Source organism: Arvicanthis niloticus, chromosome 11 (assembly GCF_011762505.2).
Source record: "Arvicanthis niloticus isolate mArvNil1 chromosome 11, mArvNil1.pat.X, whole genome shotgun sequence".
In the NCBI taxonomy this organism is placed as follows: domain Eukaryota; kingdom Metazoa; phylum Chordata; class Mammalia; order Rodentia; family Muridae; genus Arvicanthis; species Arvicanthis niloticus.
The window spans coordinates 26,655,968-26,670,453 of NC_047668.1; the positions used below are offsets into that span (position 1 = coordinate 26,655,968).

Below are 14,486 nucleotides of genomic sequence, written 5' to 3' on the forward strand. Positions count from 1 at the left end.
AAAAACCAATCGATATCAGCACCCAGCTGTGACCTGGCACATAAGGAAATCTGGAAAATAAATGTCATCCATAATCTGTATCATTTAACACTTGCAAGAAAACAACCTCTGGGACCGACTCTAAGCCGGACAGTGTTGCATGGATGGATCTGAGATTCCTGTACCAGGTGTCAAGACTGGCTAGGAGGCAATGCCCCTGGTTCCTCATCCCCACAGACAAGGAAATGCCTTTTCCCGTGAAGGGGTTATCTGATTCCCCCCAAAGGAGGAGGGGTACGGAGAGGAAAACAACCTCTGTCGATGCCACTCAGGGATAGCCCTTTGGCAAGGGCTCAGCTTAGACTTAGAAGCTGGAAACCTTTCTCAAAGGTGGGCACACGACAAACTATTGTCTTGCTAGCCAGTCACAGCCTAGAAAGGAAGCTCCTGTAAAATATGACTTTGTTTAATGAGAGAGTCCCTTCAGTAAATAAAGTCCGATCCCTAGGCAAAATAGGGGAGGTAAAATCTCCTGAGATTAGGATTCTTGTGAAAGGTTTTCCAGATTTTTTAAATTACAGGAGAATGAAGTCAGAACATAAATACGTCTCTGTATCATATAAATTACTAGGTCCGTCCACAATAAAAACAAGAACGCCAATCGGCAGGACGGGGCATTATAGGAAATGAAGATTGTCAGTAAAATCTATAATGCTTTCTTTCTGTTAGACCTTCTGGGAGGTTATAATTGCATTTGGCCAATTCGGGCTTGTTAGTGAGCCTGGCTTCTTAATAGTCTCAACCCTAAAAGGAGTGACTGTCAAGGGGGGGGGGGGGGGGGTGGACCCAGCTGAAATCAAACAACAAAAACGGGAACTGTAATCCTACCGAAAAGGGAGGAGGGAAAGGAAGGGAGCCTGCTGTATTCATCAGTCAACATTAATGTCCTTTGTTGTTCACCTTTGCACAGAACAGTGAATGCTATCCTGTTCCTTTTTTCTCTCAAATCAGTGCCAGGGTAGTCCTCTCCTAAAGCTGCCTCCCAACCTCTAAAAGCCATGCTTTCTGACCCTCCTCTCCCTCGTCACTTTCCAGCCGGCCTCTAGGACCCCCACTGCGCTCATCCCCTGATAGAGAAGGTGGCCCGAAGTAAAAACGCTGCCAAAATCTCGGTCCCCCTCCAAGGATCAAAGAGCGCAGCAGCACAGATGTTGAAATTTACCACCCTCCTTCTCGCAACACACACTGCAAACACCCGGGAGGCGAGGGAGGAAGGAGGCTACGTCCCGACTCCGTCTGTCACAGGGGCCACGGGTGCTACATTCTGCACTCTGGGAATGCTAACCCCAGCCGCAGGGACTTCGCGCCTCCCTGCTGTTTGGGAGTATTCTAGCTGGCGGTTCCAAGTCTCCCTCAACACCCCGGGAAATCTTAGCAGCCCACTGCCAGCTCCCTGCCGCTGTGGGCCAGCAGGGGTAGAAGGGAGAGAAACCCTGTTGGCTTCCCCTTCCAACTTGACACGCAACACGCCCCGCGGCCGCTCCAAACTCCTCCAGCAGAACCCGGAGCGGCAGTCCGGACGTTCCGGGATCGGGTTCAAGGAGCGCAGGGTGCGCGATGAGGAGCTAAACCCCAGCGAGCGCCCCTCAGCCGGAGGCCGGTGCGGCCAAGCCGGAGACCCGCTGTGCAATGCCAAGACCTGGCATTTGCAGCCTGGCGCGGAGCGAGCTGCGTGGGGGCAAGGACCGGAGCGTGGTAAAAGTTCGCCCGCGAGCACTTACCCACGCCGTATTTCTCGTGCTCCGTAGGTATCCACATGGCTATAAAGGGCGCTGAGGGGCTCCGGGCTGTGCAATCCCCGCGCCCCTCCAGTGGCTCACAACAATGCACGGCTCCCGAAGAGCAGCTGCGGCGCTGAAGCGCAGCGGATCGCGCGGGCTGCGGCGCTGGGTAGGGGCTGCTCCCGGAGCTCCTGAGCGAGCACTGACACTACACCTCCGAGGCGGAGCCGCCCGCCGCTCTGCCGGCCGCGGCTGCTCACAGCCCTGCGACGCGCTCGCGGGGACCTGGCGGCGCAGTCATTGTTCTGATTCACTGAACTAAGCGAACACGCCGGGGCACTCGCGGGCGCACCCCCGCCCGTCAGCGCCCATCCAGCGCTGCCTCCCCACTGCCTCGCGGCATGCTGGGAGTTGTAGTTCTTACGCTCCCGGCTCCGGAAGAGGGCGTGGCTACAGCGGTTAGGGGCGGGGAAACTAGTTAGGCTCGCCACATTCGATTGGTCCAAAATGTGACGGCACCGCATAGGCGTGTAGGAACTCCCTCAGTGGGTCGGCGTGCGAACCCAGGCGCGTTTTTATTGGTGTATCCCCGCTCCACCCCGCCTACAGCCCGCCCCTTTCCACTGGTCCAGGTAATGGCTGCTACAGAGGCCCAGGGGCTTGGTGTGGACCCCCGGGAGGATGAGGTCTGCGGTGTCCGCGGGGTCCGTGGCGAAATCGGGCACATGGATCATGAAGGTGAGTGCGCTGTCCCTTGGGTGCGGGTGATCTGTCTTCCGTTTTCTGTGCCTGGTTTGCAGCTGGCAGCCGCTCAGACCTTAGAAGCTGGTCAGCTAGAAGACCACCTTGGTGACAGGCAGAAAGCCGCGGGCGGGACCCAAAGAGATGGGGTGGGGCAGACGGCGTTTGCCAGGCTGAGGCTGTTTTGGGTGGAAGGAGAAAATGTGAAGAACTGCCTTCTCGGCCTCTGAGAAAGCTCTTTTTGCTATCTTCCGGTTTGGAGTTCTGTGCTTTGCACTTGCCGCCAAGTGGGTGTGGGTCAGGTCTGGGTCGCACATGTGTAATTGTAATGCTGTGATTAGCCGCTATTTCCTAACTAGTATCCTTCGCTCTCTTCGGTTTGCTGAATTTGGCTTTGGGAAGGTGTTTTATGTAGTTTGAGACGAGCTTCTAAGTTGGAGACTAGTCACGTCACGGCTCTCCAATACTTACTTGCGGGTTGCTTATTGGAGTCCTCTCCAAAAGGAAAGAATGTGTCTCTGGTATCATTTGGCCCTGGAGCCTGGGAGATCTTACATCCTAAGTTCTAAGAGAAAAAGAAAAGAAAATTAAATGGACTCCCGCCTTCACAGTATATTTAAAAGAGGGTTTTGAAATTCATCATAGCTACTTTGTATCTACCCGACTTGGGTGTTTTCTTCAGTTCCATTTGAGAGATCAAAAATCAAACTTTCATAGACTACCTTTTATTTTGGTCACGCTCCACTCCCCACCCATTTTGTTTAAGTGTATAATTTAGCACACCAAGTTCTTTTATGTAAGTGGATATGATTGGGGGTTAATTTGGGTTCTCAGTCCTTGTTGATTTTTTTTTTTTTTTACTTTAACCTTCACAGTTTTTAGTACGAAGTTTTTTATCTCAGTAGCAGAGAAATGAAGTGAAATTTCTTCCCACTTCCCATGAGTGAAATTCCTACCATCTAAGCAACCTATCAATGGGTTTGCCATATATCCCATACTTATATAACAGACAGTTATGTTTTTCCAGATTGCCAAAGTTCCACAGAGCTACCATTTTAAGATATAAAGCTGGAAACTTTGATAACTTTTTCTTACGGATTAATGTATTTGAAAACTTGCAAATACCTCCAAAGCATAATTAATTACCTTGCAATTACAATTCATTATAAATATTTCAAGCAGTTCATTCAGAGGTTTTTTCCCCAGAGGTATTTAGAAAAAAAAAAAAACAGTAGAGTCTCTCCACTACACAGTTATAAAGACAAAAGTGGATATTTTAAAACATATTCCTTTATAATATAAGTTGTATACCTCATTTTTAAATAAAAGGGATGATTCTACCAAAATCAAAGATCTACAACTTTCTTCTTCCTCTTGTTTATCAAAGATAATACTTCTATATCAACATTTTTTGTTACATTAGTTAGTGACTTCACTCATGTTCCATAGAACAGGCATTCTGTACTCTCTAGCCAGTCCCCTATTAATAAATGTATAAAGTCGCTCTGATTTTCATTAGTGTTACAGAGTGTGAGTTTATATATATGTACAATGTAATATATATTATATAGATGGATAGATAGATCTTTGCCCAATAGAGTATTAAGTTTCTGTAAATTTTACATAGATGACAGTTTCCCTCTTAAATGTTCTCATCATGAATATTCCCCCAAAATAACCAAGTGTCCTTTACCCAATATTTTCAAAAAGTATGAGGAAATTATTAATCCAGGACCACTGTTGAAATATGGTAAGACTGAATTAGGTGACTAATGAAAGCTTAATTTTAGGCTCCAAATTATCTTCAACAAAAGCCTTGAGCAGCAGTGAATTTTCAGTGGTTGTCACAAAAGCATCCCTTTCCTTACTTCAGAGCTGCCAGTATTATCATTGATTTAGACCAGTCACTGGGAGAGCTTCAGGATTGATTCTTGTCATTTTTAGTAAGTAAGTAAGTAAGTAAGTAAATTCATTGTTTAAAATTCTCCTTTAATAATGGATCATTCTATGACTTTATCAGAATTCTTTTCAAACCCTGCAAAATGGGACACACATTTTAAGTGGGAATAATTGCATTAGGAGTATATTTCTTAGGCAGGCACTTAAGTTATCCAGGATGTCTTTCTCTGTAAAATCACACACCTCTTTAATCTCTGGAGAACTGCTGCTTTTCAGAGGTTTCCTCTAATTCTAATTAAAATGTCAGTCGGTGTGTTTAATATCCTGAGACAAAAGGGCCTGAGGAGCCATTTAATAGAGATTCTAGCAGTTCTATAAAATCTCTGCTAGAAGGACTCACTAGGTGGAGTGCAGGCATATACAGCTCCCTCGATGAGACTGCTGTGCTCCCCAAGGTTTCTTTAGTCTGTTCCTCCCCAAGTCCCTACATTGGTTGGTTCATAGCAAAATTGTCTTCTGAGAAAAATCAGAAGCCTATTTGTGGGCAGTACAGATAAAGAGATGGCACCAAGCGTGCAGCGATCTTCCTTGTGCGGTCCCCAGTGGACAAGAACCCTTGGGTGTTATGTCTGAGCTAAGAGCTATGGATGTCTGCTGAGGCTCACATGGAGAGGAAATGAAATGACAGGGTCGGGCCCAGACTTATCCCTGTTTGCTGTTCATTTGAACAGAAACTAGTGTTTCGTATTATTTCCTAAAATTAAAAACAAAAACAAAAAAATAGGGTTTGGGTAGATAGATGGCTTAGTGACTAAAAGCACTTGCTATGCAAGCAGGAGAGCCTGGGTTCAAATCCCCAGTACCCACATAAAAGCCAAGCATGGCCCCTTGTGCCTGAAATCCTAGCTTTGTGAGCTGGAAAGATGGATCCCAGCTGCTCTTTGCCCTGCCTATAGAGTGAAAACAGTGAGCTTCAGGTTCAGTGAGAGTCTGGGGTGAATAAGATGGAGCACGAAAGGGGAAAAAAACCTGATGTCCTCCTCTGGCCTTCCCATTCAGGTATACAGGTGTGCAACACACACACACACACACCAGACCACTATATGTTGCTATTTATTCTAATGCAGGTTTTAATAAGAAATTAATTAGATCATAATCTATAGTTCAGTAATTGAAACTTACAGAGGGGATTTGGTGACTAGGTTTATTTCTTAGGATGATATTTACCTGTATTGTAAGATTCTGGTGGTCGACTTGGTTGTCTTCTCCAAATGAATAGTAGATGATGATGATAGTGTTTGAATTTATGGTGCTTGTCCTGCAGAGACCTTATTAATTTCATTGTTATGTCTATGGAGAGTAGCAAGTGAAAACTCCTTGCTCTTGTATTTCATATTCTGATGAATAGCATCAAGTCTAAGCTAGAAACCTAGGGAGCAGCGCTGGGTCCGTTCTTGCCCACAGGCCCTGAATTTGATCAGTTACCAAGTCCTCCTTTTCTATTCCATAGCAATGGAATATGCCCTCTGCCCCCCTCTGTAACCACTCTTCTCATTCTCATTCCAACACTGGGCATCACTACCGATTACGTATCTCTGTCTTTCGCCTCCTAGTCTGGGCTCCAGAAAGAAAACCAAGACCTCGCTGGACTTGTTTTGTCTGCCTGATCCTGGCACAGTGTTAATATTTAATAAATGTTTGACCTAAACAGTATTCTAGCCTTCCCAGTCAGAAAACGTTCTTCTTGACCTCTCAGACACTTAACTTTACCTCTTTTAATCTATTGAAAACAAATAGATTTGGGGGGGTCTGCACTGGAAATCTTCACTATAACTCTTTGCATGCCTAAGTAGGTCCAACTTCTCTAGGTAATATTTACTCTGCTTTTTAGACTCATCTTCTTTCAGCCCTCTTCCATGTTCATATCTTCATTAGCTGCTTCTCTTGTCATACTCCAGTTACTTGTTAGCATCTGCACTTACTAAAGCCAAGCCTTATTTACTTTATCTCTGTCAACTGTCAGAGCTCCACGCAATAAGGGGTAACAGTTTAAACGCTGAGAATATTTTTGAAGCTTATTCAAAGTGTTTAGCATAGCTGAGACTTTAGGCAGAAGAACTGAAGTGGAATAAAAACAAAATGGAGGAAATGACTTGTTTGTGGAAGGTATGCATACCAACTAGAAATGCAAGTATCATCAGAAGGCATTGTGTCAGAACTAATCATGGTGTTTGCATTTTATGTTGTTTTTCTACCCTTTTAAAAATGATCTTCTGATATTATTTAGATAAGGATTGTGTTTTCAGAGTATACTTTAGGTCTGGCCTTTAAATCTGGATTCTGTAAATGAGTGACCTACCACATGATCCTTGAACTCCACCTTCTATCAACTGTATGCCTGGTAGCCAGTTTCCTTCAGGCTGGCCTCTAGTCTCTTATATTTGACACGGCTATGGCAAGGGGATTAGACTCTATTTGAGAAAAGTTGTGTTTCGGTTTTAATTCTGGCCTTGAATAGCTATTTAACAGAGAGTTATGCTGTACATTAGTGGAAATATACACAAACACCAGCCTTGCAAAATCCTGATTATTTCATTGAGTTACACGTCTATGAAAGACCAGTATATATTTGTTTTATAAAGATAGATCTTGAATAATATCAGTTGTTCTCATTGTGAAGATACACCTAGCTGAACAATAAAGCTGTCTGGCTTCTGATACTGGATATAGGTACAAGGCAATAAGTTGTAGTGAAACCCTGGGGAAGTTTAGAAACACTCCCATAACTGTTTATGCCTGCCATACCCTCCTGGAATGCGGGGACTGTCCCAGTACCTGTCAGAGCGCTATCCTCACATTGTAACTTATGTGCCCCAAAAGCCCTTTACATAACCTTTTATACTGTTTCCACCCAACACAGCTCCCACATTTTCAGGCCACACAGCTTCCAGGACCCTCCTGTCTGCTGGGATGGCCTTGTGAGTTAGAGACTTGAGGGTGTCATGGGAAAGAAGAATGGCAGAAAAAAGGTCGTGGTATATCTTGCTTGGTACCAGGACCTTCTCTGAGCATCTTTTTTACTTTTCTATAATACATGGAACCTAACATGTGACTTCCTAGAGGAACCATTATAAAAAGGGCTATTATAATAATGGAAGTGGTGATGATAGCTAACATTTGTGAAGTGCTAACTCCGTCCTGTACTTACTGTTTTAAACCACTTACAGTATTTGTCTCATTTAATCCTTTTTATTTATGAGTGAGGAAAATGATACAAGGAGTGGTGTGCACGAGGTCACACGGAAAGAGGGCTTTTATCCAGTGCACAAATAAATGTAATAGTTTGACATGGTAACGGAATTCGATTAAATGAAGCTGACTTCCTTTGATACTGATATGTTCTAACGTGAGTGTTGCAATAGCAGGCGTGGGACAGTGAAAAGATTGAGGTCAGGCCTTACCGGGTTCAGACCAACAAAGCTGTGACTCTCCTTCTGTAGCAAACAATATGACTGTCCCGCTGCAATGCAGACATGGCCCCTGTGGGACAACACATACAGTAGCCTGCTCTTCAGGAAGTGTATCTGTTGGTTCTTTTGTAAATATATACACATGATGTAGGGTCATGGTCCTGATCTTTTTCCCAACCTCCAGGCCAAGTTTCTATTGCAGAATTTGTTGGACACTTGACAGTATCATAGTGAGTTTGTATGCAACTCTCTTCGTGTTAGCATATGGATGTCGTTCATATAGACAGTCATGTCCTTCCCAACACACACTCAGGTTCCATCTAGAAAATTGAAAAAAATGTCTACCAGAGTCACATAATGGAAATCATGCCTCTAAATGCAGATCAGGGTACATAGAACTAGACAGTGGGCACTAACAGTCATCAGCAACAGATGGATACATACAGGCTTTTATTAACTGTTTCTGGCTCATGTTGTCCCAGAATTAGGGATCAATGTTGTTGCAGCATTTCCCCTGCTGTGATAATAAACACCGTGACCAAAATCAATTTGGGGAGGAAAAGGTGTATTTCATCTTGCAGTCCATCATCCAGGGAAGTCAGGGCAAGAACGTGAAGGCAAAGGCTGATGCAGAGGTCATGGAGGAGTGTAGCCGATTGCCTTGCCCTTCACAGCTTGCTCAGCTTGTTTTCTTATGGCACCCAAGACCACCAGAGAGGGCTGGGCCCTCTTGGATCAATCACTAAGTAAGAAAGTGCACTACAGGGCAGGAGAGATGGTTCAACAGTTAAGAGCACCGACTGCTCTTCCAGAGGTACTGAGTTCAATTCCCAGCAACCATATGGTAGCTCACAACCATCTGTAATGGGATCTGATGCCCTCTTCTGGTGTGTCTGAAGAGAGCAATAGTGTACTCATATACATAAAATAAATAAATAAATAAATTTTTTTAAGTGCACTATAGATTACCTACAGGTTAATTTTATGGAGGCATTTTCTCAGTTGAGGTTCCCTTTTCCCAAATGTCTCTAGCTTCTATCAAACTGACATAAAACTATGTACTGCTATAGTTTATCTAATAAATAGATCAGACTACAGAAATGGCATGTAACTCACAGGTATCTATAGGCTCGTCAACTCTTGCTGAAGAAAGTTAAGTTCTACTGGCCTTGACGAAAATATGAGCAGGGTAACAATTTTTCAGAAGTAATAATAATCTCATTGATCCATCTTCAGCTTTTTTTTTATACCTGATCAAATCATTATATGACTAGTGCTAGTTGCTTGCAAAGTGTCCAACTGAGGTCAGGTACTATCTTTAGCCATAGGAACCCAGTGGTTTTTGAAGCTAAACAGGACTTAATCTTTTCTCTCTTTAGTGTGGGACTCAGCAACTGACAAGTACTAGAATACTTTAAAACCATTTGTCATATAGGTAGGCTTTCTCCATATTTAGCATATCTTAAATAATAAACATATAGAAGGAAATGTATGGATAATAGTCAAGACTGGATTCTAATGTTGAAAATTCTACTTTGTAACAGAATAAACTTAAGAAAAACTCCTCTCTGAGCCTGAATTTCATCATTAAAAAAATGGTGCTGCTGGTGTTGTTGAGCACTTAATGAAGTGGTATGTGTGAAAGCCCTCGGAGACCCGTGGGCAAAGAGAAATACAGGCTAGGAGGTGTTATCTGCAGAGGCATCGTGGGCACAAGCCTTGGAATTGAACAGTCTGGATTGTTAAACTGTGTGACTTTGAGCCAATCAAGGGACTTTGCATTATTACAAGTGAAGTAGGGACAGGAAAGGAATAGGGTGTCACATTTATAATTCAGACATTGTACAGCAAAAAGGTCTCATCCAGTTCTGTTCTTATGGTAGACAAAAAGCCCACCGGTTGCAAGTCCCCAAGTCAAAGGAGTCTTATAGCTGTATCGTGGAGGGTGCATGGGGTTGGGAGGTGTCTTAAAACAAAAGACAAGATTTCTTTGAACTTGACTAGTAGAAAATGCCTAGCCTGGGTCACTCCAGAAATGGGAAAAAGGCCACATCCTTCCTCTAATTTGGGTCTTCCCCTTTACCTCTTTTGGAAAGACTCTATAAAAGTTTTTGCCTGCAAAGTTTGCTCTCCTTGTTTTATTTCTGTAGACACTGAGATCAAAGGACTTTGTATCTGGTCCCACACTGCTGCTGCTACCGAACCTCAGACTATACCTTTACTTATTAATTAGGTGTTTTCGTTTTGAGACAGAGTTCACTATGGAACTCAGTGTGTAGGCTTGCCAGCCTGGGATTTGGACATTCTGCCTCCCCAGCACTGGGAGGTACCAGTCTGTTTTGTATTGCTGATAACTGAACCTAGGGAATCCTGCATGCTAAGCAAGCACTCTGTCACAAAAACAGGCAGCTCCCGGATGTAGCATCGAACCAAGTACAGACTAAAGGAGAGTTCAGCAAAGCTTTACAAGGGCAAGTCCATCCCTGGTTGTATAGAGAAGCCCATAAATCTAGGGACTGTCACATATTCCTTTTGCCTTTAGTCTCAGAGACAGTATCATGTTGTGATGGCGTTGGGCTTGTTGGAGTGGCGGCTGAGGACCAGCTACTTGCTTCCTTTAGTATGGACAAAAAATAAAGAGGATTCTTTGGGTTTATCCGTGGAGTCTCTGTGTTCTGCTCAGCATCCCTGTCTTAGCAGAGCAAATGGTCCTTTCTGTTTCCTTGTTGCTCCTGAAAAAAGTGGACACATTTAAGTCTATGGTGAGTATTCACTTAGGAACTTACTGAAGTTTGTAAATAACTTTATTTTGTGTAACAAAGGAAATTTCTATTTCATAGCTGGCCTTTTCCATCTCACTTCTAATTAAAGCTTTTATCTGAATACATAGAAACACTTGACTTTTTCCCCCAGTAAGGACCTCAGAATTGTAATTGTGGCCATTTATTTAGTACAATCTTCTGTTGTATAACAGACTGCTCTTCACCAGTAATAGCCAATTAGAAAAGAAAATATCTGATCGTAATTACCATTAGAAAGCAATTAATAGCAGGAGCTGTTGGTGGGTGCAGCATCAATCCAGCTATCTTTTCTAAATCACGTGTAACTAATTTCCTCAAAGAAGAAAGAGACTGAAAACGAAAGGAAGGTGAGAGCCTGGAGCTCCTTGGAATTTCTCACAGACCAATTTATGAGTGGCTTTTGAAAGCTTTTCAAGTATGCAGCCATTGATGAGAGGAAGTATTGCTAATAACTGACTAGAAAAATTACTGAGTTATTTTTCCAGCAGCAATAGAAAAATACATAGAAAATCAGGATTAGTGAAGACTCCCACCCCTGCTTCTGACTGATCTCATTGTCATTTGTACCCCTGGTCAAGATTTCTTGGTTGTAAGCAAGAGTCCAAGCTTGTATCAGGATTCTTTCAAGTACATCTTCTAGATATCACTTTTTTTTTTTTTCAGAGCTGAGTACCGAACCCAGGACCACTGAGCTAAATCCCCAACCCCTAGATATCACTTTAAAAAAAAAAAAAAAAAAAGGCATTGAGTTTACATTTCCTGGGTTCTGTAAACAGCACACTCGGCGTATTTCTTCAACAATGAATTTCACATTTGACATTCATTAATCAGTTGTGTCAGGTTAGGAAATTAGCTGAGAACCATTGCCAAGAGTTGACTTCTGAGTCCCTCACTCCAAGACAACTTAAATAGCTCATTAGACCGCTTCTGATCAGATTTAGGCAGAGCCCATTATGGCTATGACTAATCATCAATTACACATTCTGGAATGTGTGCCTGCTGTAATAGGACAGTTCTCTGTATAGAGCTGTGCTCGACTCCAAATACAAAGGGACATGGCGATTTATAGCTGAAAAGATTGAGGGTCTTCAAGGTTGAGAGGTAGAAATTTCTAAGAGAATGCAGCAGAGGTAAAGGGAGATTCTTTCGTAAAGCTGACCAGGGTGATCACGTACATCTCACGGTTGGTGGAAGGATGGAGACTTTGATCAGATATCAGGATGATAAAACACTGAGGATTTATGCAAATTGACCTAACTGGATTCCAGCTAAAACTGAACGATGCAAGCTGGGACCAGGTTTCCTTAAGGAAAGGTTGAGGGGGGCAAGGGGTCTTTGTCGGTAGCAAGGACATATCAGGAGGTAAATGGCTTTAGGGACAGGAATCAAGTTATAGGCTTTGGAGAAGCAGGTTTAGGGAACCATGGATTCTGGATGAAGTATCAAGTCAATTAAGTTCTATAGATCGGGTCAGTAGATGAAGGATCCAGTTACTAGAAAAAGAATACAAGTTGAGATTTGATATCAAGAAACTGGCTATATGCCAGTAGCTAGCATTCCAATGTCTATAAAGAGAAGGCCAAGTAGACTGAGTTGACACAAAGCCACTGTGTTAGAGAACATAGTCACAGTGATGGTAGGGCGCACTCATTAGTGATACTTGCAGGAGGCTTAGCACCACACAGGACATCACAAATGGTCATGTGGAGAGCCATTGAACTCTTAATGCTGAGTTCTTTAATTCTGAGCGTCAGCAATAACTCCACGGCATAAAGCGATAGCACCCTTCTTTTTTATGATCCCTACAGTGTAAGGAATTGGATGCTGTGGCCAAACATTCCTATTGCTGTTATTTCCCTTGTAAAATGTTTTGTTTATTGACAGAACAGATTAGATTATGTTCATAACTACCCAGGTTCACGAGCTATTTTTTGGTACCAGCAGCTATCATTGTTTCCTTAAAGAGGGCACAGTCTTATTTTCTGTTTGCTTTCATGTATTTTGTTTTTCCAAACTTAGTGTCTTTTCATACTAGGCAAGCACTCTATCTCTGAGCTACACATCCAGACCTGTTTTCCTTTCAGTACTCAAACGGCAGCGTACATACACCAGACGTGCAGTTTTTTTTGTTCTTGTTGTTTCTTTCTTTGTTTTTGGGAACAGGGCTTCTCTCTGTAACTCTAACTAGCCTGGAACTCACAACATAGACCAGGATGGTTTCAGGCTCACATAGATCTTTCTCTGTGTCCTAAGTGCTGGGATTAAAGACTGAGTATACCACCATGCCCAGCAAGTATACCACCATGCCCAGCGAGTATACCACCATGCCCAGCGAGTATACCACCATGCCCAGCAAAGCTCACATTTTCTGAGAACCTAGATGAAATAGAGATGAACTAAACCCCTTAGCTAGTAGACTGCAATGAAATTCATTTCTGGCCAGGCGGTGGTGTCCCACGCCTTTAATCCCAGCACTTGGGAGGCAGAGGCAGGCGGATTTCTGAGTTCGAGGCCAGCCTGGTCTACAAAGTGAATTCCAGGACAGCCAGGGCTACACAGAGAAACCCTCGAAAAACCAAAAAAAAAAAAAAAAAATCATTTCTGTGCTGTCGTCCTTTTAAGCTATTTTTATAGAAGTTTATTTTTTTTATTCATTGTGTAAGTGAATGTTAGAACCAACATTAAGTTATTAATGCTTATAGGGACAGTACACTGATTCCACAGAATTTTAAGACAAAAAAGGTATTATTTTTTTTTACATATATAGAATTTCATGAGTGAATGATTTACAAATATAAGTTATGTAGCTTTCCTCCAGAATCTATTCTAATTTTATGGTTGTTCAGGGGGTAAATATTCTATTTAGTTTTCCAAACATTTAACTACCACTTTGCATTTATGAATTATACCTACTCAAATTTTCTGTTTGCTCATCTTCTGTGGAATTTAATATAGGGAACTAGTCAGGGTCATCTTTCTATTATTTATTAAGAATTTAGACATTCCAAAAAGTTCTAAGAAGAGGCCTCCCCTGTGCCTATGATAGGACCTTTGGGTGGTCCCTTCACAGCATCCCAGTTTGGCTTTGTGCCTTTTACCCAAAACAGGGAGGCTGCTAAATGCAGTTTTACAAGAAACAGCATCTTTTTCTTTTGAATAATGTAGCATCTTTTGAGGGTATTTCTCCCATTATATCCAGGAAGGTGAATATAGAGATATGAAATATATATAATAAGATATAATAATTTTAAAATTATAGGACTATAACCTACCATTTTAGCTCTATGAGAATACTCACTCTTCAGGTCGGTGCCTTTCTTTCTCTCTTTCCTTTCTCCTTTGCTTTTATATCCACACTGCTTGGAGTGTGCTCCACCACTAACTTATACCTGCATTTTAATGTATTTAATTTTAATATTACCTCTTACTATATTTGCATTAAAGCTTAACTGTTGAATATAGAACAGAAAAGTTTTCTCAGTAACCCGTGTTACTGAGTTTCTGACCCATAGTTTGGAGTACTCAACCCAGTGCTTTATAATAGTGTCAGGTTACCATGGTTATTTAATGCATTATTTAAGTTAATAAAAAATTTAACCCACATTCTTCTATCAGCTTTCAATGAACTCAAGAATGTGAGTCCATTTTTAACCTAGTTGTGTGTGGCATCGGTGACAGAAGTGTCTGTAGAACATTGCCATTTATGAATTAGATGATAAATTCAGGCTCTCTTTGATGTTTGTGGAGGAATTGTTTGGTGAAAGGTTGTTTAAAACAGCTTTAATGTGATTCATAGTACCGGTTGTTATTCACTT

General features: G+C 42.5%; 2 protein-coding genes across 5 annotated transcripts in view; one reads left to right on the top strand and one right to left on the bottom strand.

The window, feature by feature from the left end:
• Window positions 1-2,075, bottom strand: part of Dock4 (dedicator of cytokinesis 4) — a 400,837-nt gene extending 398,762 nt beyond the window's left edge. For 2 of the 4 annotated variants that reach the window (XM_076941952.1, XM_076941953.1), the window contains exon 1: window positions 1,761-2,075. In XM_076941952.1, the coding sequence (XP_076798067.1) occupies window positions 1,761-1,797 (37 nt within the window). In that variant the 5' untranslated portion in view covers window positions 1,798-2,075. The remainder of the gene's footprint in view (window positions 1-1,760) is intronic. The other 2 variants (XM_034514331.2, XM_076941951.1) reach the window with 2 other exon arrangements.
• A 264-nt stretch (window positions 2,076-2,339) lies between these two features.
• Window positions 2,340-14,486, top strand: part of Znf277 (zinc finger protein 277) — a 119,005-nt gene continuing 106,858 nt past the window's right edge. Inside the window, exon 1 of the mRNA XM_034514586.2 lies at window positions 2,340-2,498. Coding sequence (XP_034370477.1) covers window positions 2,396-2,498 — 103 coding nt within the window. The 5' untranslated portion in view covers window positions 2,340-2,395. The remainder of the gene's footprint in view (window positions 2,499-14,486) is intronic.